The sequence below is a fragment of the Stenella coeruleoalba genome (genome assembly GCF_951394435.1).
Source record: "Stenella coeruleoalba genome assembly, chromosome: 1".
NCBI classification, from domain to species: domain Eukaryota; kingdom Metazoa; phylum Chordata; class Mammalia; order Artiodactyla; family Delphinidae; genus Stenella; species Stenella coeruleoalba.
The window spans coordinates 124,072,603-124,094,614 of NC_137169.1; the positions used below are offsets into that span (position 1 = coordinate 124,072,603).

The 22,012-nt window shown below is 46.7% G+C and overlaps 1 protein-coding gene across 1 annotated transcript in view; it reads left to right on the plus strand.

The window, feature by feature from the left end:
• KDM5B (lysine demethylase 5B) overlaps positions 1–21,579 on the plus strand; it is a 78,971-nt gene extending 57,392 nt beyond the window's left edge. Inside the window, exons 15-27 of the mRNA XM_079933806.1 lie at positions 2,248–2,429; positions 2,544–2,668; positions 3,552–3,702; positions 3,834–3,948; positions 4,370–4,725; positions 5,960–6,098; positions 8,244–8,423; positions 9,094–9,252; positions 12,764–13,249; positions 14,830–14,941; positions 15,620–15,774; positions 16,995–17,315; positions 17,775–21,579. Of these exons, the coding sequence (XP_079789932.1) occupies positions 2,248–2,429; positions 2,544–2,668; positions 3,552–3,702; positions 3,834–3,948; positions 4,370–4,725; positions 5,960–6,098; positions 8,244–8,423; positions 9,094–9,252; positions 12,764–13,249; positions 14,830–14,941; positions 15,620–15,774; positions 16,995–17,315; positions 17,775–17,912 (2,619 nt within the window). The 3' untranslated portion in view covers positions 17,913–21,579. The remainder of the gene's footprint in view (positions 1–2,247; positions 2,430–2,543; positions 2,669–3,551; positions 3,703–3,833; positions 3,949–4,369; positions 4,726–5,959; positions 6,099–8,243; positions 8,424–9,093; positions 9,253–12,763; positions 13,250–14,829; positions 14,942–15,619; positions 15,775–16,994; positions 17,316–17,774) is intronic.
• The last annotated feature ends 433 nt before the right edge of the window (positions 21,580–22,012 follow it).

A 22,012-nucleotide genomic window follows, 5' to 3' on the forward strand; every position in this document is an offset into this window, starting at 1 on the left:
TGGTGGCGCAGTGGTTGAGAGTCCGCCTGCCGATGCAGGGGATGTGGGTTTGTGCCCCGGTCCGGGAGGATCCCACATGCCGCAGAGCGGCTGGGCCCGTGAGCCATGGCCGCTGAGCCTGTGCATCCAGGGCCTGTGCTCTGCGACGGGAGAGGCCACAACAGATACAGTTGACTTTCCAAAATTGACTCTGTATCCTACCTCCTTGCTAAATCCAGTAGTTTTTTGTAGATTCTTTTGGGACAGTCATATCCACAAATAGTCACATTGATTTTTTTTTTCTTCTTTTATGTGCCTCTTTAGAATGTTGGCTCCGTGGAGCTCACCTTGAACCAACAGCTCACCTTCCCCTGATATTGTACAATTGGGAAAACAATGCCCAGAGGGTTTAAGCGTCTTACCAAGGTCTTTGGAACTTTGAGCACGCATAATTTTTTTCCCAGATGTAGAAATTTACAAATTGAAATTGGGTGAACTGGGGCTTCCCTGGTGGCGCAGTGGTTGAGAGTCCGCCTGCCGATGCAAGGGACACAGGTTCGTGCCCTGGTCCTGGAAGATCCCACATGCCGCAGCGGCTGGGCCCGTGAGCCATGGCCACTGAGCCTGCGCATCCGGAGCCTGTGCTCCACAACGGGAGAGGCCCGCATACTGCAAAAAAAAAAAAAAAAAAAGAAAAATTGGGTGAACTAATATGATTCATTCTCAACCAAAATCCATGGAGTTGATCCTTAATCTTTAAACAAAATTTTAGCCATCTGCATCACAAAGTCCTTTTTAACGACTAATTCCAGATTTAAACCAAAATTCTTTTGTTAGGTTTTCCTTACTTTACTGATTAGCAGGAAGTGAAATGGTCAAAAGGTTGAAATACAGAATAAAAGAGTAAAACAAAGGAGCCTTGATGGTTTATAAACTGACTTAATCAGACTCTGGCATTCTCAGAGTTAGATCTGGATCCAGTTCCAGATAAGGAGAGAAAGTGGTACAAGTTTGATTTTTCCATAACAAAAGGTATATCCTAGAAGGGCTAGATGTCAGGTGGTACAAAGTACAGTAGAAACTTCCTGATTCGGGCTTCCCTGGTGGCGCAGTGGTTGAGAGTCCGCCTGCCGATGCAGGGGACGCGGGTTCGTGCCCCGGTCTGGGAAGATCCCACACGCCACGGAGCAGCTGGGCCCGTGAGCCATGGCCGCTGAGCCTGCGCGTCCAGAGCCTGTGCTCCGCAACGGGAGAGGCCACAACAGTGAGAGGCCCGCGTACTGCAAAAAAAAAAAAAAAAAAAAAGAAACTTCCTGGTTCAAGACCTCATTTATCTTGACAGTATCAATTGGGAAATTCCTTGTTACGATTACAGTCTCTGTTGCACAGATTGTCGAACCTTTTCCAAGAACTTTCCATATAAGAGGCTAATAGACCACTCAGCGTCTTCACATTGACAGTTCCTGCACGGTAGTCTTTTTTACCTGCCCCATCTTCTTTCCTTTCATTTATATTTGTTCTTTTTGTGGATTCTCCAGCAACATTACTCTGAAGCCCTGTATAGCATGTTCGCTGTAGTAGAAAGTATATGCATTTCTTTTGCTCTTATCTAGACCCAAAATATGGACAAGGCCAATTTGGAGTAGAATAAACAGCTAATCTCCGTAGTTTTATGGGCCTGTTAATAACTGTTCTCATACTCAGATCAAAATGGCCAAACATAAGGACCTACCGTGTCCAGAAGGGGTTCTCCCTAGATGGGTGAAATAGATTAACTTGCCCACATTTGCTAGGTCCACACACATTTTTTAAAATTTATTTATTTTTGGCTGTGTTGAGTCTTTGTTGCTGTGCGCGGGCTTTTCTCTAGTTGCGGCGAGTGGGGGCTACTCTTCGTTGTGGTGCATGTACTTCTCACTGCGGTGGCTTCTCTTGTTGCGGAGCACGGGCTCTAGGCGCGCGGGCTTCAGTAGTTGTGGCTCGCAGGCTCAGTAGTTGTGGCTCCCAGACTTAGTTGCTCCGCGGCGTGTGGCATCTTCCCGGACCAGGGACGAACCCATGTCCCCTGCATTGGCGGGCGGATTCTTAACCACTGCGCCACCAGGGAATTCCCCCACACATTTTTAATCACGCACTCTCTACTCTCTACTTTGGTAAGGCTCTTTTTTTTTTTTTTTTTAATTTAAGCTCAACTATTACATGTTTGTCTTGGGGGCTGATGGATTGTATTATCCTTTGGAGATCTCTAAAGTACACACTTTATTCTAGGGAGTAATTGATTCAGAAAGAATGGATTTTGAGCTGTTGCCAGATGATGAGCGTCAGTGTGTAAAATGCAAAACCACATGCTTCATGTCTGCCATCTCCTGTTCTTGTAAACCTGGCCTGCTTGTTTGCCTGCATCATGTAAAGGAATTATGTTCCTGTCCTTCTTATAAATATAAACTGCGGTGAGTAGGAAGAATGATTTTTTTTCTATGGAAAACACTAAATCCTTAGTGTAAAACATCTGATTTCCTCCAAACCCCCATATCTCAGAGCTAAGCCTGCTATTCTGTTTCCAGGTATAGATACACTCTGGATGATCTCTACCCCATGATGAATGCACTGAAGCTTCGAGCAGAATCTTACAACGAATGGGCCTTGAATGTGAACGAAGCTTTGGAGGCGAAGATTAATAAGAAGAAAAGTATGTGGTATATAGAAAGTGTGACTTAGTGATTGGCAAATTGGGACTGATTGTAACATAGCCAACTTAAAGTTATCAGCAAATGGATTACTTGAAGCAGCCTGACTTAGCCCATCTGTCCAGCCAGGTTTGGACATTTAGCAGAGGTTTTAAAGCCAAGAGTGAATGAGGCATATGTCCTTACATCAAAGTGAAGTCTTGATACATGCGTTTTGCAGGATCGTGTATTTAACAAATATCGTATTGTTACCAAATAACCTTTACACCTCTTTGTCTCAGAAATAAAAGTATTTCACATTTTATATGGACCTTTAGAAAAGGTTTTTGTTTGTTTTGCTTGTTTTTGAACTAGATCTCAGGACAAAGACAGCATATCATTAAATTAAGAGTCTGTGAAATGCTGGTTTATTACTTCTTAGTTCTAGTCAAAGTCTCTGTCTCTTGTTATTACATTTGAAAGTTACTGCTTCCCTTCAAAGCGTTTTCATTTGCTTTCCTTTCTGTCGCTCAGCAGGTGACTCTTCCCTCTCCTGTTTAGGGGTGGGTGCAGGTCACTGTCTCTGAGCCCACCAGTTCCCTGCCAGGTGCAGAGTAAAATGCAGGAGGAAAAGGTGGTTCCAGCCACAAGAAGAATTGCATTTGCTCTGTTTTGACAAGGCAGGGGTTCTTTGTTTCTTAAACATTTTCACATTGAAGGGCAGCTCTAGGCACTTTTTAAAGTATTCCACTCTCAGCCAAAAAAAAAAGAATAAATTTATTAGAGGTAAAGCATTGCAAATATCCATAGGTAAGAACTGATCAAATCGAACCTCCCCCTCTATATTTCATACCAGTATTTCATACATAATGATCACAGAAAAGGTGATCTTTTCTTTATTCCTAGGCCTCGTCAGCTTTAAGGCTTTGATTGAGGAATCTGAGATGAAGAAATTCCCGGACAACGATCTTTTACGTCACCTCCGCTTAGTGACACAGGACGCGGAGAAATGTGCCTCTGTCGCCCAGCAGCTGCTTAACGGCAAGAGGCAGACGAGGTGGGCACTGTGCACGCCCTGGCTTGGGCTCTTTGGCAGCCTGTTGTGGCTGGTTTTACCCATGACATTGGAGTCTGGGGCTGGTGGGGAACCTGCTCTCATGCAGTCTCCTTGGGCCTTTGTCTGTCTAGGTATCGATCTGGTGGAGGGAAATCCCACAATCAGTTGACAGTGAATGAGCTCCGACAGTTCGTGAGCCAGCTGCACGCCCTGCCCTGTGTCCTCAGTCAGACGCCACTGCTGAAGGTACCTGGATGGGGAGGTGGGGGTGCCCGCCTTCCTGTGTTTTGTACACAAGCCCAGGTCACATGATCAAGTTGTCTTCCCCTGTGGTTAATTTGTACATTTATTTGCAAATGCTTTTAGTAACCCGTTGAGTGGTACGTGTATATAAAGAGATTGTAACAGGCCTGCAGAGGAGAGAGAAGGTTGGAAATTTTTACCTTTCACAGTGACCACCAGCTACTATAGTTGGTACAAGTCTCTCTTAGAGTCACTTGTGTAACTGTCAGTTGGCTTATGTATTCATTACCTTGTTTACCTGTATTGTTGCTAGAATCAAGTGAAATGGCAGAGGGTCATGTTGAACATGCACTGAAGATTCTGAGTTTTCAAGAAGCCAGTTACTGAAAATATTGTTTTGATGCAACAATCTGTGTTTTTTAAGGATCTCTTGAATCGTGTAGAAGATTTCCAACAGCATAGCCAGAAATTGCTCTCTGAAGAGATGCCCAGTGCCGCTGAGCTGCAAGACTTGCTAGACGTCAGCTTTGAATTTGATGTTGAGCTTCCCCAGCTTGCTGAGATGCGTGTCCGGCTGGAGCAGGCCCATTGGCTGGAGGAGGTGCAGCAGGCTTGCCTAGACCCCAGCTCCCTCACCTTAGATGATATGAGACGTCTCATAGACCTGGGGGTGGGTCTGGCCCCATATTCAGCTGTGGAGAAGGCTATGGCACGGCTTCAAGAACTGCTCACGGTATCAGAGCACTGGGATGACAAAGCCAGGAGTCTCCTCAAGGCCAGGTAAACAAGCACGCCCATGCCTCTGCCCGGGGAAGGCTGGCACTGCGTCCGTCCAGGAGCACGGAGCATGGGGAGTAGGGCGGCATGTGGGCACAGTAACTGAGCTGTGTGTGCAGAAATAGCTGAGCTGTTCGGAGCTGCTTTGGAGCTTGGGCAAAAGAATATTAATTTCTTTCCTTGCGTAACCGATTGTGAAATGAATGGTTCAAATGGAAATACCTTTTCTAGAGTTGGTTTAATGAAATTTCCCTGGACCTTGAGGATAACATCTTTGAGAGAAGAAAGCATTTACAAATAAGTGGAACTGTTTAAACCCACAGTTAATGAAAAAGATCCCAAGGAGTCTTAAAGAGAAACATCTGAGAGTCAGTGTGCACTGTCTTTAAGATGAAAATGGGGCCGTAATTCTCCACATTAGTGCTGTTGCTTTGTGACCTTATCTATACGCGAGAGATGGGTTGGATTCAAGCTAACCATCTGAGGGGAGAAGATGATTCCCTCCCTATTCTTGCTTTCTGTCTGACAGATCTTTACTATTCCAACTCACAAGATAAAGTACAAGAAATACCTAGGTTCCAGACGTTATTTTGTAATCCTAAAATAGTGGTCATTGAGCAGAGAGTACAAAAGTTTTGGGTTCTGTGCTTTTGGTATGTTGATATCCTGGAGATTTTTCATTTTCTTAGTGAAGCTGTGTGAGTCTTGATAGCGTATCTAGTTTAACATAACGTAAATTATCCCTAAGTTATCTTTTGCAAGTGGAAGTTTATGGTTATTCCAATGTCAAATCAGAAATAAGTAGAACTTAAATGCTTCACTGAGTTATTTGCTATTCTGAATTTCCTTTGAAGTGATTTTTCTTTTTTGTGGCAAGCGGGGGCTATTCTTCGTTGAGGTGCGCGGGCTTCTCATTGCAGTGGCTTCTCTTGTTGCAAAGCATGGGCTCTAGGCGCACGAGCTTCCGTAGCTGTGGCGTGCAGTCTCAGTAGTTGTGGCTCACGGGCTCTAGAGCACAGGCTCAGTAGTTGTGGCGCAGGAGCTTTGTTGCTCTGCAGCATGTGGGATCTTCCTAGACCAGGGCTCGAACCCATGTCCCCTGCATTGGCAGGTGGATTCTTAACCACTGTGCCACCAGGGAAGTCCCTGAAGTGATTTTCCTATTTTCTCTGGTAAGTAAACCACGAGAAAAGTGAGCCACAGTGTAAAAGCTGAGTAGTGTCATTTGCTTTTGTAGGCCTCGGCATTCATTGAACAGCCTTGCTACGGTGGTTAAGGAGATCGAGGAGATCCCCGCGTACCTGCCCAATGGTGCGGCTCTGAAAGACTCTGTGCAGAGAGCCAGAGACTGGCTTCAGGACGTAGAGGCCCTGCAGGTAGGTTTACAAAACATCCTGTGTGTGTAAGTGCATCTGTAAAGAGCAGTAATGTAAACACTTGCAAAGGGGAATATGTTGGATCTCACTACACAGGTTCAGTGTTTGGGTTGGCCGGATTACTGATTCTCTTCAACCTTGTGTAGATGCACTTAACCCACCCCATCTACTGTCCTGACTAGTTGACTCAGTATTTAAAGCTTAGGTAATTTAACCAACCTTTTCTGGGAGCTTGGGACCCTCCCATAACAGACTTAATTACTTGGTTGGGGTTGAAGAAAAAGAGCTAAAAATGAAGTTGTGGGAGAAACACAGTTTCTAACGTCTGACAAGTACAGCTATCTCTTGCTGGCTTGCCAACTACTTGGAGTTTACATAATGAAGAGTAGCAGATTCAGTGAGTCTTGATACATGATTACATGGCCAAACTAGGCCCTCAGGCCCAGGACTTTCACCAAGTAATGACTTAAATGTGCTCCATACCTACAAAAGCAGTGAGATGAGCACGTTCTAAAGTAACTGTCCAAAGTAATCAGCACTGAGTGTCTGTGCCCCTGTGCTAGATGTTGTACTTGCTAAGACTTACTTATAAGTTAAAATAGAAAATTAAATTCACTTGTAACATTATTAAGGTATAGACAGAATATATTCTATGTTCTTCCCAATTTTCAGCTGGATAACTTCATTTGAAAAGTGGTTGGTGGGAGTGTCTTCCTTTTTCTAACGATCATAAACCAGTGGGTCTTACGGGCCTATTGAGAAAAAAGATCTTGGAATTATTTAATGGGATAGGTTTTTAAAATTTTAATTTATATTGTTCTTGAGGCTCAAATTCTGTTTTGTTGAAGCCATCAGATTCTAGGAATAAAATACCATCTGGTCTTCTGAATATCTATGTAATTTTAAGTGGTGCTAATTAACCAATTGCTAATGAGAAATGCCAAACAGGACAGTTTTAGCCACGTGTTTTCAACAAAACATCTGGACATCTATTCTTGTTAATAGGGAAGAGAAGATACATTGTTTGATAAATATTACATAATTAAGGGGTGACCCCAGCCCGCCAAAGAAAAAACCAAGGAAAGTGTTTGCTGTGTACATAAACTTCCCCAGTGAGGTTTTTGATGCAGGCTCTTGTCTGTGGTTGTTGGAACTGTAGCGGGTACAGTCACGGTCCCCCCTTCCACTCATGGTTGCTGGCAGCCAGAAGGTGAGGTCATGACGACGAGGAGAGGTGAGCATATGAAATCAGAAGCAAGGACACATGTCTGGGTGGGTTTGCTCCCTTCATGTGCTGTAATGTATGCACTACTTAGTACGGTGTTTGCAACAATGTCCATAAGGACGAAAAGCAAGTTTTGCTCCATTCCTGAAATAATAGCCTGGTCTTTCCTTGCGTCATATATTTAAGGACTAGTAGAGAGGTGTGACCAACAACAAGGAACCTCTTCGTGTTTAGTGGATTATTTATTTTAAAAGGTCATCCAGTATTCTGCTGTTCACTTAGGGAGTACTCCATATGTTTCTAAATGGAATACCATAGGCATAGCATATAATTTGTGAGTCACCTTTTTACGCATCCAGCAGAATACCTATGCCCTTACAGTTTCAATCCTGTGAGAATAAATAGAAGGCCCCCAGGTGATTCTTAATGAATAATAAAGTTGGAGAGCCAGTGGGCTTTCACAACTCATTTTTTGTTTCCTCAGTAATCTATACTGAGTTACTGTAATTCATCATTGGTGAGTGAATTGGAGTAAAATATTTGTTTTGTTGCTTTTCTTTCTCTAAGTCAGTATGGAAATCCTTTGAGTTATTACAAATTTACATTTCTGTTGAATTTTTTTCACACCATCCATAGGGACCAAAATGACAAGTGAATTGACAAGGGCATAAACAGTCTGAACAAAGGGAGCACAGTATATGCCAGGTCCAAAGTTGTATCCATGGGCCCAGCACAAAGTAGGTTCTTCCTTGTCGAGTGGAAGAACCCACACTGCTCCACCTCCACCACCATCGGTCAGCTGGCAGGTTTTGTCAGCACCCGTCCGTGAATTTAATATGTTGAAATCATGGGGTAGGCCCGGTCCGACTGGTACTTTTCCCACTTACATAGAAGTAATTTTTTTCGCCTTGATTTGTTAGGCTGGAGGACGTGTGCCAGTGTTAGACACACTGATAGAGCTTGTTACACGAGGACGATCTATCCCGGTGCATCTGAATTCTTTACCGAGACTGGAGTCACTAGTAGCTGAGGTTCACGTTTGGAAAGAATGTGCTGCTAATACATTCCTGACTGCGAATTCGTCCTATTCTCTCTTGGAGGTAAGTTTGCAGTTAGCCCCCCTACAAGACCTTGGGTCCCCTAGCCTGGCAAAACATGTAGTCCCTCACACACAGAGGTGGCATCACTGACTGATCTATGCTCTAGGAGTTACTTTTCTCAGCCAGGGAGATTCTTCTAAGTTTCTACTGAAACTTTCAATTGAAACTTAGAAGAATCTTAAAATGTTTTCTGCATATGTTTAGGGATAGCATTCACTGTCTAAGGAAGAAATTTTCCTCCTTGAAGTTCCTCAGTTTGTTGAAATTGGACGTTTAACCTTGGCCATGCTTCACCACTTGCTTTTAACAAGCTCAATAAACGATCTCATCCACCTCTCAAAGTACTATAGTTGCACTTCTTGTGTTTTTTTGTAAGCTGATGCTGGTCACACATTATGACTGGGATCATTCTGTATCACATTTTTTTACTTACTGTTTGATTGAATCTGGAATCAAAGTCTGTCTTTTTGTGAGATTTCCTTCTTTCTTTCCTCCCTCTCTTCCTTTCTTCCTTCCTTTGTAGAAGAGAGTTTCTGGCTTCAGGGAGGCATGTTACACAGAAAATACTAAGAAGCTCACATCCTTCCCACTCCTTAGGCTTTTATTTGGTGACTTCCTAATGCTTCATCTGAAATCCATTTTACCAGCGGTGGTGCTTTGTCCACATTAGGTGCTGTGTCCTCGATGTGATATTGGCCTTTTGGGATTGAAGAGGAAGCAGAGAAAGTTAAAGGAGCCCTTGCCAAGTGGCAAGAAGAGAAGCCCCAGAGTAGAGAGTCTGAGTGACCTGGAGAGAGCTCTGACTGAAAGCAGAGAGACTGCTTCAGCTGTACGTACTGGGGTTTTTCCTCCTCTTTTCTCCATGGGGGAGGATAATTTCTAACTCTTCTCTTACTTACTGGTCATATTGGGAAGGCAAGTAGAAGAATAACTTTAAAAGTACTCTGTTTTACCAAAACGACTTTGGGAGAATTGTCATTTGTAAAAGTTTTGAATGGAAGGTGCATAGAGGTGCAGAGGATTCAGGGAAGGCCTCCCAGATTCAGAAATAGTCTTTCCAGTGCCCAAGGCTTGGTCCAGGGATGCAGACTCAGGACACCCAGGCTAACGGATATGTGAACTGCAATGCCAACTTACTAGTTTACAACAAGAAATACACCTAAAAGGGTACTGGATACTTGAGTCTGACCTGCATTTAGCATAAGCCCTGTTGATTCAGAGATTGTATCATCTTCAGGAAGGTGAAGCAGTATCTAGCTAATGTTTAGTGAGCAGAGTATCAGAACAGAAGAAGATAGCTATGTGATCTGGATGCTTTTTGAAAATTAAAAAAAAATTTTTTTTTAATTGAGCTATAGTTGATCTGTAATATTATATTAGTTTCAGGTGTATAGTACAATGGTTCAGTATATGTATATATTGCAGAATGAGCACTGTAAATCTAGTTAATACCCATCACTACACATGGTTGCAGTTTTTTTTTCTTGTGATGAGAAGTTTTAAGATCTACTCTCTTGGCAACTTTCAAATATATAACATAGTATTAATGACTATAGTCAAACCATGCTGTACATCACATCCTCAGGACTTATTTTGACCTTTTGATCCTCTTCACCCATCTCCCCCACCAGTTGCCTTTGGCAACTGCCAGTCTGCTCTCTGTATCTGTGGGGTTGTTTTTGTTTTGTTTTGTTTTGTTTTTGTAGATTCCACATATAAGTGAGATCATGCAGTACTTGTCTTTCTCTGACTTATTTCACTTAGCATGATGGTCTCAGAGTTCATGTTCTTGCAAATGGCAGGATTTTCTTCTTTTCTGTGGCTGATAATATTCCATTGTATATACATACCACATTTTCTTTATCCATTCATCCATCAGTGGACATGTAGGTTGTTTCCATATCTTGGCTATTGTGAATAATGCTGCACTGGACATGGGGGTACAGATAATCTTTTCAAGTTAGTGTTTTCGTTGCCTTTAGATGTATACCCAGAAGTGGAATTGCTGGGTCATATGGTAGTTCTATTTTTAGTTTTTAAGGACCCTCCATAGTGTTTTCCACAGTGGCTGCGCCAGTTTACATTCCCACCAATGGTGCATGAGGGTTCCCTTGTTTCCACATCCTGACCAACACTTGTTATTTCTTGTCTTGTTGATGACAGTCATTTTAACAGGTGTGAGGTGATAATCAGTGTGGTTTTGATTTGCATATCCCTGATGATTAGTGATGTTGAGCATCTTATCACATACCTGTTGTCCATCTGTATATCTGCTTTGGAAAAATGTCTACTGGATCCTCTGCCCATTTTAATTGGATTTTTGTTTTTAGTAGTGGTGATGCTGTCTTGTTTGTTCTATTGAGATGTATGAGTTCTTCATTGATTTGGGGTATTGACCCCTATCAAATTATAATTTGCCAATATTTTCTGCCATCCTGTAAGTTGTCTTTTCATTTTGCTGATGATTTCCTTCCCTGTGCAGAAGCTTTTTGGTTTGATGAAGTCAGACTTTCAGGATGGTTTTGAAGGCACAAAGCATTGTCCATCCCAGAGCAGGAACATAGCTGCTACTGGGCCTGGGCTCGTCCTTGGTCCAGGCACCTTCTTTATGGTCTGATCCTTCGTAGCTGCCTGACCTCTCTTGTGATTGACATGGGATTGCCCTGATGTGTTTGTGTATTTTGACACAGACTTTCTTTGGCATGTTTGTCCCTTACTTCAGGCTCTAATCAGATGCGGCTGCCTGAGCATAATTCTGGTGTTTTCAAGGTGCTACTTTCCACTGTTATGTGGTTCGTTTTTGTAAAGACACTGTCTTGATCTTTGCTTGTCTGGTCTTGCTGATCTAGTCTGTGAACCTCTGTACATTACCTGTTGATCACTTTGTGATCACATAACCCGTATATGCTGCCTGTACATTGTTTTTAGCTAGAAAAATAAGTAGGTTTCTTAAATATACCAAAGGTTTGTTAGGTGGTTTACTGCTAGATCTGTTTCTTCCCTAATCCATCATTCATACATTTTCTTCTCTCATCCAGAAGAGTCGATCTGGCCTTAGGACTCAGCTTCCTCTTCTGGTGAATCGGGATGGATCTGGTGGTGGCTGGATCCGATCATCGAGAATGGTTTAACTATGACAAATTAACGTTTTAAGGACTTGCTTATAGGAATAGACTTGGGAAGGGAATGGTTCCTGCAGCCTGTAGTTTTTATTTCTAAAGGGGAAGGCTCAGTTTTAAAGGCCTATGTTTACCCCCTGTTGCTCTGTATTTCTCCTTCAGTGAAGTATTAGGATTTTGGTGGTCCAGCCTTCCGCTGTGGAAGATGGATGTGTTAAGTTCGAGGGGGTAGTGACTAACTCTGACATAGCTAGTGATTTGAATTGGTCACCCTTAGGCAGCTTTTACTTCATGGTGCGAGGTGAATAAGTCTGTAATGCCTGGACTGGTTTATGTAGTGGGCGCCTGGTCTGTCCACGTAGAAGTCCCTTGTGTGGACAGCTTGCACGTACTGGTCAGAAACATGTTCAGTGTCACTTCAGCTTTTTGTTGTGAAGCTGATTATGTTTGTGTTTTCAAGTCGCTTATACAGATAAACTGAACTCAGAACTTTGCTGAGACATGGCTCTCGTTTTAACAGAGAGAAAAGACTTTATAATGAGTATACTTGCCACTTTCTGCAGGAAAGCGGCTTGCTTTTATCTCTGCCCTAGTGATCTTACAGCGTGTGAGTGTGTGTGTGTGCATGTGTGTAAGGGAAGTCTGGTGAAGTGGTTCTGTTTCTTTCGTGAGGGACCCAGCTTCACTACACACAGTTCCGGTGTCCAGCACACATGTAAGGTGTAATGTTAAAGGCAGTAAGAGGCACAGGTTACTACGGCTGTTTAACAGACTTTCTCATCTAAAGTGCCCTTCTGGAAGAACTCAAAAGCTACTGGAACTGAAAACAAATCGAAAACCTCAGAAATTAGTACACCCAGACTGTGAAAAGCCTGTATCTTTCAAGAGAGGTACATTTTCTAAGAGAGAAATGTGTGAGGAATTTGGACTTGGAAGAATGGTGTGTGTTAGGTAGCTGCTCACACTGAGGGTTTGCTGGGTGCCAGTCAGAGCGTCTGTCACACAGCCCGTGTCATCGTCGTGGCGGCCCTGTGAGGTGGGCACTGTTACCGACTCTATACGTCTGGAAATTTAGCCACAGTGGGATGTTGTTGCCCACCTGACTTAGTGAGGCAGGCAGAGTCTACTCTGGAGCCCGGTGTTCTTAGCCACCAGGACCCTAGTTTTAGGGGAAGGCTGAGTTCTCTGTGACATTGTCCCTGATTGTTTTCTCCTTTCTAGATGGCAACGCTTGGGGAAGCCCGCTTACGAGAAATGGAAGCCTTGCAGTCTCTCAGACAAGCCAATGAGGGGAAATTGCTGTCGCCAGTCCAGGATGTGGAGATGAAGGTCTGCCTGTGTCAGAAGGCCCCAGCTGCCCCCATGATCCAGTGTGAACTCTGCAGGGATGCTTTCCACACCGGCTGTGTGGCAGTACCCAGTATTGCGCAGGGCCCCCGGATCTGGCTGTGTCCCCATTGTCGGAGGTCAGAGAAACCTCCATTAGAGAAAATTCTGCCCCTGCTGGCCTCCCTCCAGCGTATCCGAGTTCGCCTTCCCGAGGGAGATGCGCTGCGGTATATGATTGAAAGAACCGTGAACTGGCAGCACAGAGCCCGACAGCTGCTCTCGTCAGGTAACCTCCAGCCCACGCAGGAGCGGACGGGCTCAGGACTGTTATGTGGCAGACGGCAGGCCGCAGCAGGACAGGCGCCAGAGACAAGCAAGGTGAGCCGCAACGCTCCTTCGCTGGTTATCGGACTCAGCTCTGTGCCTTCTTCCGGAGCCGGTAGCTCTGGTGGTGCCGCCGGTACCAGCGCCCGCTTTACCTTCGAGGGTTGCGCGCACCTGCCGCGTTGCCTCAGTTCCCTCTGCTCCTGATAGCCGGGCACGCGTCCTGTGGAGCAGATTTCACCTCTTCGTATGCGCGTGGGATTTTTCCATTGATGTGTGGGAACCAGATGTGTTTCTTTGTTTTTGTTTTCGTCTTTTTTTGCGGTACACGGGCCTCTCGCTGTTGTGGCCTCTCCCGTTGCGGAGCACAGGCTCCGGACGCGCAGGCTCAGCAGCCATGGCTCACGGGCCCAGCCGTTCTGCGGCATGCGGGATCTTCCCGGACCAGGGCACGAACCTGCGTCCCCTGCATCTGCAGGCGGACTCTCAACCACTGCACCACCAGGGAAGCCCCAGATGTATTTTTAATATACGTGTATTTTAAAATTCTTTGCTTGGCTGTTTTTTTCCTGCTTCCTCTCGTGTAAGTCACCGAGGAGAAAGGGAAAGTGCCTCCTCCTGCCTCTGGTTGCCTTTTGAGGAAGAAGAGCTTTTGATGTGTCTTGAGTGTTAGTAAGTTGCTTCAGAGCAGAGGCGGTGGGTTTCATACCATCTGTGGTCTTTCTGCCAAAGCCAGATTCCCCTGAGTGTCACTGGGACGGCCGGGCTTCTGTCTTCTTCCGTGGGAGACAAGGAGTGCAGCCAGGCAGGCAGTACTCAGGCCTCTCATAATGTTAACCTGGTGACTTCCAAGTCTGGCAGATTCTCTTGCAGATACTACGCGTCCCTTGTGCTGCACCAGCAGAGATGTGTGAAGTGTAGGAGTTGAAGGTCATACAGATTAGGGACAAGGACAGAAGATTGGTCTCTGTTTTATTTGTTTCCTTGTCTTTTTAAGTTCTCCCCAGGCTTCTGAAATACAGTGCCTGGCACTTAGCAAACGATGTGTTACATTTCTGTCTCATAGTTGAGTTGTGGGTATTTGGGCAGCCTACGCTGGAGACATTTGTGTTCCTTACACACGATGTGCTAGGAGTTCACCTATGTTAATAAAAGGGAAAGGCACAGCTGTTATTTACTTAGTAATTTGTGGTCAAAGGACTGTTTCTCCCAGCTCCTCTCATAAGCTCTGGTGAAGGTGGTGACGTGGGTGTGAATGCTTTCTGGCAGTTCCTCAGTTGGTTTACCCAGAGCGGGTACACGTCTGTGTCAGTCGGGTTATAATCTTCAGAAGGAGGATTACCTAGAGATTAAAAGGCTGTGTGATCTGTTGCCACGCAGAGAAAATGACTTATTTCCCAGTGGTGCTCTTCACCTCTGCAGTCAGTCCAGGTACAACCAGGAAGACCAAAGGCTTGGTGGATATGAGTTGGTTTGGCCAAATCTGAGATGCCAGGAGACTTCTTTCAGTTTGGGAAAATCAAACCTTTCTCTTTGCTGGTTGCTGCCTGATAACCCAAGCTACTTCTCTTGGGGTGGTGGGAGTGGCTTCAGCCCTGGAGAAGCCTCACTGTGCGATGTTCTCCTTCCGCCAGCTATCTCAGCCTCCTGCCTCCACGTCCTTCTCCTTGCCCGGTGCCTGGGACGGCAGAACCTCATATTTACACTCTCCCTTCTCTGCTGGATGGAGCTGTATCCCCCTCCATGGTCTGTATTTATTATTATCATCACCATTATTATTGTTATGATTTTGAGGGCTGAAGAGTAAAAAGTGATGGTGCAGTAGGTTTTTGTTGCAGATAAACTAGGAACCATTAAAAAGGATTTTATCCTCATATGTAGGATATGGATTACTATGTATTTGCAAGGTAGGAGAAGAATCGTAGTTAAAGGCTCATAAATGCAAAAGAAACAGAAAGGAAGTCTTTATATCCGTTGCTTTCAGGGATGAAAGGGTTCGTCCCATGCCATCTGATAATTAAACACCAAGCATCTTGGTCATCAGATGCTAAGCCATGGGTTCCCTTGTTGCTTCATTACTTAGGAGACTTGAGGGGGCTCTAGAGACCCTGCCTCCTTCCTCCTGTCCTTCCCTGAGGGCAACTCTCCCCCATGAGTTGTGCCTGGAACCTTGGGCCCACTCAGAGTGCCCAGGCCCTGGCTCTTCTGTGCTTCTGTGAAAGCAGAGGTATCTCCCTCCTGCATCAGCGGGAGTCCTCCTAGTCACTGATGGACTTACACAGTCCAGTTTGGGCCTGCTATGCTGTGGCTCTGGGCCTGTGGAGGGAACCTCACTTGAAGGGAAAGGGTGGTAATGGGAGCGGTGGTCTTCCTCCACTCATGTCTCAGGTGGGTGTCACCGTGATCTGGTCTTGTCTCCGACAGGTCTAAGCCCAGAAGTGAGTGAGCTGTTGATGGAGGCCCAGCTGCTCCAGGTGTCCCTTCCTGAAATTCAGGAGCTCTACCAGATGCTACTCGCAAAGCCCAGCCCCGCGCAGCAAGCTGACCGCAGCTCTCCAGTGAGACCCAGCAGTGAGAAGGTGGGCGTCGGGGTCTGGGCGGCAGCGTGCTTCGGAGTGTCATCATCCTTCAATAGCTCGGGGACGAGATGCTGTCTTTGGTCCAGGAAAGGATGCAGACCCACCTGCCCCACAGCCCTGCTCCAACGGCTGTCACTGAGCACTTTGGGCTCACAACCTGGATTTTGATGCTGGTTTTTAAGCCACTGTGTGAAATTGTGTTTTCTTTTTAGCAAGGTGTGCTTCTCATCATTTCCATGTGATAATAGCTAGAAGCAGGATTATTTTTCTTCAGTAAGAGAATTACTGTAGAGATGAAAATGTAATTATAGCTGGAAAGGCCTTTGGGATAAAGCCTTCATTCTTGGAGTCAACATGTAACAAATGCTTTAACTCTTCTAAACCAAACCCAGCAGCTGGTGTGAGGACCAGGTGACTAGACCAAGGGTACCCTTTTTTTGTTTGTTTGTTTTTTGGGTATTTTTTGGCCACACCACACGGCATACGGAATCTTTAGTTCTCTGACTAGGGATTGAACCCATGCCCCCTGCAGTGGAAGCAAGGAGTCTTAACCACTGGACCGCCAGGGAAGTCCCAAGGGTGCCCGTTTTGAGTGCTGAATTACTTGAAGGGGATAACTAATAATGTCCTGTTTCTTAGCAGCGTAAGATGCTGCTGCTGCTGCTTCCTGTGAGTGAACTTGCTGACCTGTAACATTTAATGCCCCTGAGAATGTAGTCAGATAGGGAGGAATCTCACTGAAAACAGCATGAGGGCAGACGCTGGCATTTAGGATTTGTTTTTCATTATGACACCAAATAGCGTAGCACTGTTATCAGTTGTGTTCAGTTAATGCACCATCCTCCTATAAGGGGTGGAGATGTGCATAAAGAAGCAAGGTATTGCCTTGGTTCCTTAGCTGTCTGTGGGTTAACACCTAGATAGAAAACACTCTGTGGACGTCAGGGACTTCCTCGTGGGTTTGGCCAAAAGAATGTGGCACCTCCCCTCTCCCGGAGCTGGTTGGCTAATTTGAAACGAATTGTGTCTGTGACATTTCTGTTTTCCAGTGTTGCTTTGGTAGACTAAACAGTGAAGTTAGGTGGTCCTGTAGGATGTGAAGGGGGGGGCGGTGCAGCACGTGTCGGTGTCGATGGGGAGCACCCGCTTCTCGTGCAGCCGGTTCTTGGCATCACTGGTTTTGGCGAGGGGCTAAATGGAGTTTGCCATCTTCCACCCAGAGTGACGGCTGCCGTGGGAAGCGAGACGGAGTCAGCGGCCTCGAGAGCAAACTGAAGAGACGCCTGGAAAGAGAAGGTCTCTCCAGTGAGCGGTGGGATCGAGTCGCCAAAACGCGGACCCCTAAAAAGAAGAGGATCAAACTGAGCCACCGCAAGGACACGAACAGTTTCAAGTTAGAGCGGGCACGTGGCCATGAGCTGGTCCCTTCTGCCGACACTCAGTCCCTGCCCGCAGACGCGTCCTGCTCGGAGCACGAGGACTCTGGGGACGAGGACGCCGTCTGCCCGGCCGTGAGCTGCCTGCAGCCGGAGGGAGACGAGGTCAGTGAGGTTTGGGCCGCGGAGGACGTGCGTTCCCTTAACTCAGAAACCCTGTAAGCTGCAGCTCGCCTGGCCGGGTCTCTCCTGCTTACCTGCCTTGAGCCCATCTGAGTGGATTGCTCACCCTCCCCCACTGGTACCTCTGCTCTCACATCGCTCCTGGGTCTTCTCCCTTTTCTTGAAGAAACTCTTCCTCTGCCCTTTTTCCTTTTCCTGCTCCTCCAGCTTTCACCGCCCAGCGCTAAGAAGGTGGGAGGGATGCTGCTGCCACGCCCTTTGCTTCCTTGTCACAGGGCGGCGCTGTCTTAGCCCCAGAGCAGTCACCACTTGAAGACTGGCTTTGACTCGGTCGCTTGGGCTGCTGTGCCCGAGGTCCCAGTGCTGGGGCAGTTGCCTGCCTGGTGTCTGTCGGGCCTGTTCTCCCCCTGAAAACCCCGTCTCCCTGCTCTCTGTAACCAGGTGGACTGGGTCCAGTGTGATGGCAGCTGCAATCGGTGGTTCCATCAGGTCTGTGTTGGCGTCTGTCCCGAGACGGCCGAGGAGGAGGACTACGTGTGCGCGTGCTGTGCGGCGCCGGGCGCGCCAGGCCGGAGCTAGAGCAACGGACCCTGACTGTAACTCAGGACCCGGCCAGAGGACTCCTCCAGGGTCGCAGCAAAGCTGCAGGCCTGGCACTCAAACCAGCCTGTGAACGGTGCTATTTCTATTCCTTACGGGATCATTTTTCCAGAACTCTTTGAAAAAAAGAAAAAAACGACTAAAAAAATTTTTTGACACTTTTTGTATTTTTTTCCTTAAGAGCCGTTTGTGATTGTTGAGGTTTGAAATGCTGACTGTTTTTTGCAGGGGTTCCCACCAATGTGGAAGGATTGGAGCTTGCACCTTTCATGTACAGCATTAAAATCTTACCTCTTTCTGGGATTTACCGGCTTAAGAGTCCAACTCAGTTTCAGTGCCCAGAAGAGCACCAGAAATTCCAGTAAATCCTCATTTGAGGAATTTCTCTCTTGTTTACTCTGTTACCATATTGGGGAGCTTAAGTTTTTCACTTTCGGGGGTCTTGTTTGTTTCTTTTATCCACTTTTCTTTTTTCCTGGTAGACTAGGTTTATTTATCTAAGCAATAACTTCCATGTTGGTTTCAGTGGCTGGAATTAAAACAAAACAAACTTCCAAACAGTGTGTTGGTGCTTTAGCATCTGGTTGATGTCAGAACGCAAACGTCTAGTTTCTAGTGTCACTGGTGACCTAGTGACATAGAAAAGAGGCTGCTCTGTAAGTACCTGCCACAGCTGTATTTTGGCTTTCTCCTTGCTCCTTCCCTCCTCGCCTGTTTTTTTGGTAGCTTGTATCAAATGTTGCAGTTTATATTGTGGAATAAATCCTTGGTCCTAATATAACACTAAATGCTGGTTATTTAGAGCCATTAGCCTACATCTGCTTCTGCCCCTCCACCTGTGGGCTTTGAAGAGCGGCGGGGTTGCTTGCTTTTGCCTCTGCCCAGCCAGGCTACAGTAGCGGTGGCTGGTAGCCTGCAGACATTAGGGGATTCTTTTGTATCCTGCTCTGTTCGGTGGGCCATATGCCTCCAGTCCCCACTCACAAAGACCCCTCTTTCCTCCCGTCTTCAAGGAATAGAACCTGTCTTAAAAGCCATGCTATTTTTAAATAAGCTTTCTCAGAATGTTGGCAAATCATTCCAGTCCTCAGATCGGCCCTCCTCGTGGGAATGATGTCTTTATTATATTTGAATTGACAGGGAAACTTAGTTTAGGGTTGAGATGTCAGAAGGGGAGATGTAAGGAGAGTGCACCCTCACACAGAGCTAGGAGGGTGTGGGTCGAGGAAACACTTCTGAACACCCAGGCTCTGCCCTCTCACTTTCCTTGCTATATCTCGCTCTCTCTCTCACTGTTGTTACTGGTCATGGATGGCTCACAGCCTTTCTCTGCCTTTTCTTTTAAAGGACTCTGTTCTGCAGTGGAGAAGACATTCTGGTGAACAGACTCTTGCTTGCTGTTTGCTATCCTGTTGCTAATAATACCTGTTTTCCCTCCATTATATAGCCATAAACCTGAAGATGGGTAGAAACAGTGGGTCTTTAATAAAACAACAAAAACAGCAGTTTGTGATGTAGCAGAGATTTAAATGTGTACTGCCCCCTTTTATGCAATTCAGATAATTAAACCTCTTTAAGAATGACTTTGAATCGTCTGCAGTTTTCCCAGAGTTGTCATATTTCTCCTTGTCTGATGGGCTTCTGGGGCCAGTGGAGAAGAGCAATCTCCAGAGTCTGATCTGGAGTGGCAGGGGTTTTGGCCTTTGTTTTTTCATTGACGTGTAGTTGATTCACAACGTTGTGCCAATCTCTGCTGGTTTCTGGCCTTTTTAAGCACCCCGATTCTTAGACTCCCCGACATTGGGGCACGATGCTGACTCTCCCAGTTCCACGGAGAACATAAGGTTAAAGGGGACTTTGCTCCTGGAATAAAGCCTTTGCCTGTAGGGAGGGAGCTTCTGCCCATCTGTTGTGCACCTCCCCTGCCCCACGAGCTTTTCTTCTTCACCTGGAGGGTCCCTGACAGTAGCACCCTTGTGCTGAAGAGTCTCTGCCCCGGTTGGGGGGGGTGGGCAGGAGTGTGTGTATGTAAACCACCTCCCACCCAGGTGGGGCCATGGTCTGTTACACACGTCGATACTGAAGTTAAAGGCCTGTCACGTGCCAACAGTTATCCTGCTAGTGAATGATGACGGCTCTCCTGGAGCCTCCATCCTACCTGCACGCCAGCACGATGTGGAAACACGGACCCCCGATGGACGCCTTCTGTGAGGGACCCACCGAGACCCCGGAGTGGGGTGTGTTATCTACAAACCGTGCTTGTGCGTGTGAGCTGTGAGGCTGACCTGTACCCTCGTGGAAGCACGAGGCAACACGTGCGAGACGGTACCACACGCAAGCTGACACTGTTCCGTCCCGGGTCTTGCAGCTGCGTGAGGTGTGAGGAAGAAAGGGCTGAGTGAGATTGGAGCCTAAGCCAGGAGGGCACGTGGGTGAAGAATCTGGTGCCCCCACCTCAGTGCCGTGACTGCTGTGTTTGTTTTTCCTCCCAAATCAGGCTGTAGGATTTCTCACCGAGCGCAAAGGGCTTGCCTGTGTGTCGCCTCTGTCCTGCAGGAAGCCTGGGATTTGGACGCGCTGTAAAAGGAAGGTCTGCTGCTTTACCGCTTCGTTTCAGCATCCTGGGAGGAGGGGCTTGTTTACCCCTCTCAGAGCGAATCTGAAGCCAGAGATGCCACCTGAGGTTGTGGCAGTTGGTAGAAACCTGCTTTGTTCTGCCTGCACGCTCTAGTAACGAGAGGCAGAGGTGTTCATGAGACTTGAGGTCTTCAGTGGAAGCATGGGTCCCTGGGCAGGGGTAAGCCTGCGGACAGGATGGGTGTCTCCTGGAGGGCTGAAGCCCGGCCCCCCTGTCCCTCTGGTTGGGCTCTCATCATGAGCCCCGCCGCTCCTTTAATCTCACCGCCCTCTCAAATGGAGACCCGCTTTCGGCTTGCACCAGGCCTTCGTGCCTGTGGGTGTTTTTCTGGGCTCAGCCCCACCTGGGGTTCCTGCCACGTGACACAGACTGGGGTGGACTGTCGATGCCACGTACCTGGGACAGGAGGCGGAATGGCACAGCAGGGATTTTAACCGTCGTTGCGTGTTGTTGTTCAGTACCTGTGCCTAGTCTGTGCTGCGCGTTGGCCTCTGTTAGAATGGTCCTTCCTCGGCGTAAAGATGCAGAGAACACAGTTCCTTTCTGCTGAACTTCACCTGCTGGGAGGAAGAGCCGAGGAAAAGGATGAAGAGCCCGGTGCCTTTCCTTGAGCACCGGGGCGATGGCTCCCATCTTCCACCCTCTCCAGCCCAGCACATGGATCCTTTGAGGCCCTCAACTTCTCTGGGCGGTTCCGTGGGACAGAGAAGCTGCCTGGACCTCGTATGAAGTCGTACCATTATAAATCCACTTCCAAAGCATAATGAGTCCATCTGTAAAGTGTACCTTTCACTTCTTCCAAATTTTTGTAAACATTTTCGTGTTTCAAGATTGCTTACATAGGAATACATCTTCACCTTTTTATCAGTTAGGATGGAACCTTTAGATGGTGACCCAGCTCCCTCTTCTGTTCTGGGCTACTTGTACTAGGATGAAGGGTGGCGAGCGATGTGCTCTTAACTTTCAGGAGGACCCGCTGCGTTGGATGGAAGAATGGGATTGCGAGGTCGTTGGAGCTGCTGCAGGTGAGTGGAGGCCAAAGGACTCTTCTTTCTGTTTCCCTTGAATGGGAGCACAGAGAAATTTTAAATGGCCTTTATCAGGGAACAATGTTATTTGCTCTGTTGAAAAGAAATGCCCAAGACACCCTCTCCCCGCAAGGAAATGTGGGGCTCCTGCAAGCTCCCCTAGCCGGATGTTGGGGTCGGGGGGAGTGCGGGTTCAAAAGCACTGGCTCCTGTCTGCCGGTGATCCTGGTAGGAACATACACAGGAGGAGGCCCCTTCTGCATAGGGCCGGAACAGGTCGTTGGACAGTTCATCAAAGAGTCAGTTAACAGATGAAAAAAGATATGCTTACCTAAGTTGTATGTCCATCCACTTAAACTAAAATTGAGAAAAATTAGTTTGGAGAGGCAAGGGCTTTTCTTTACAGTAATCAC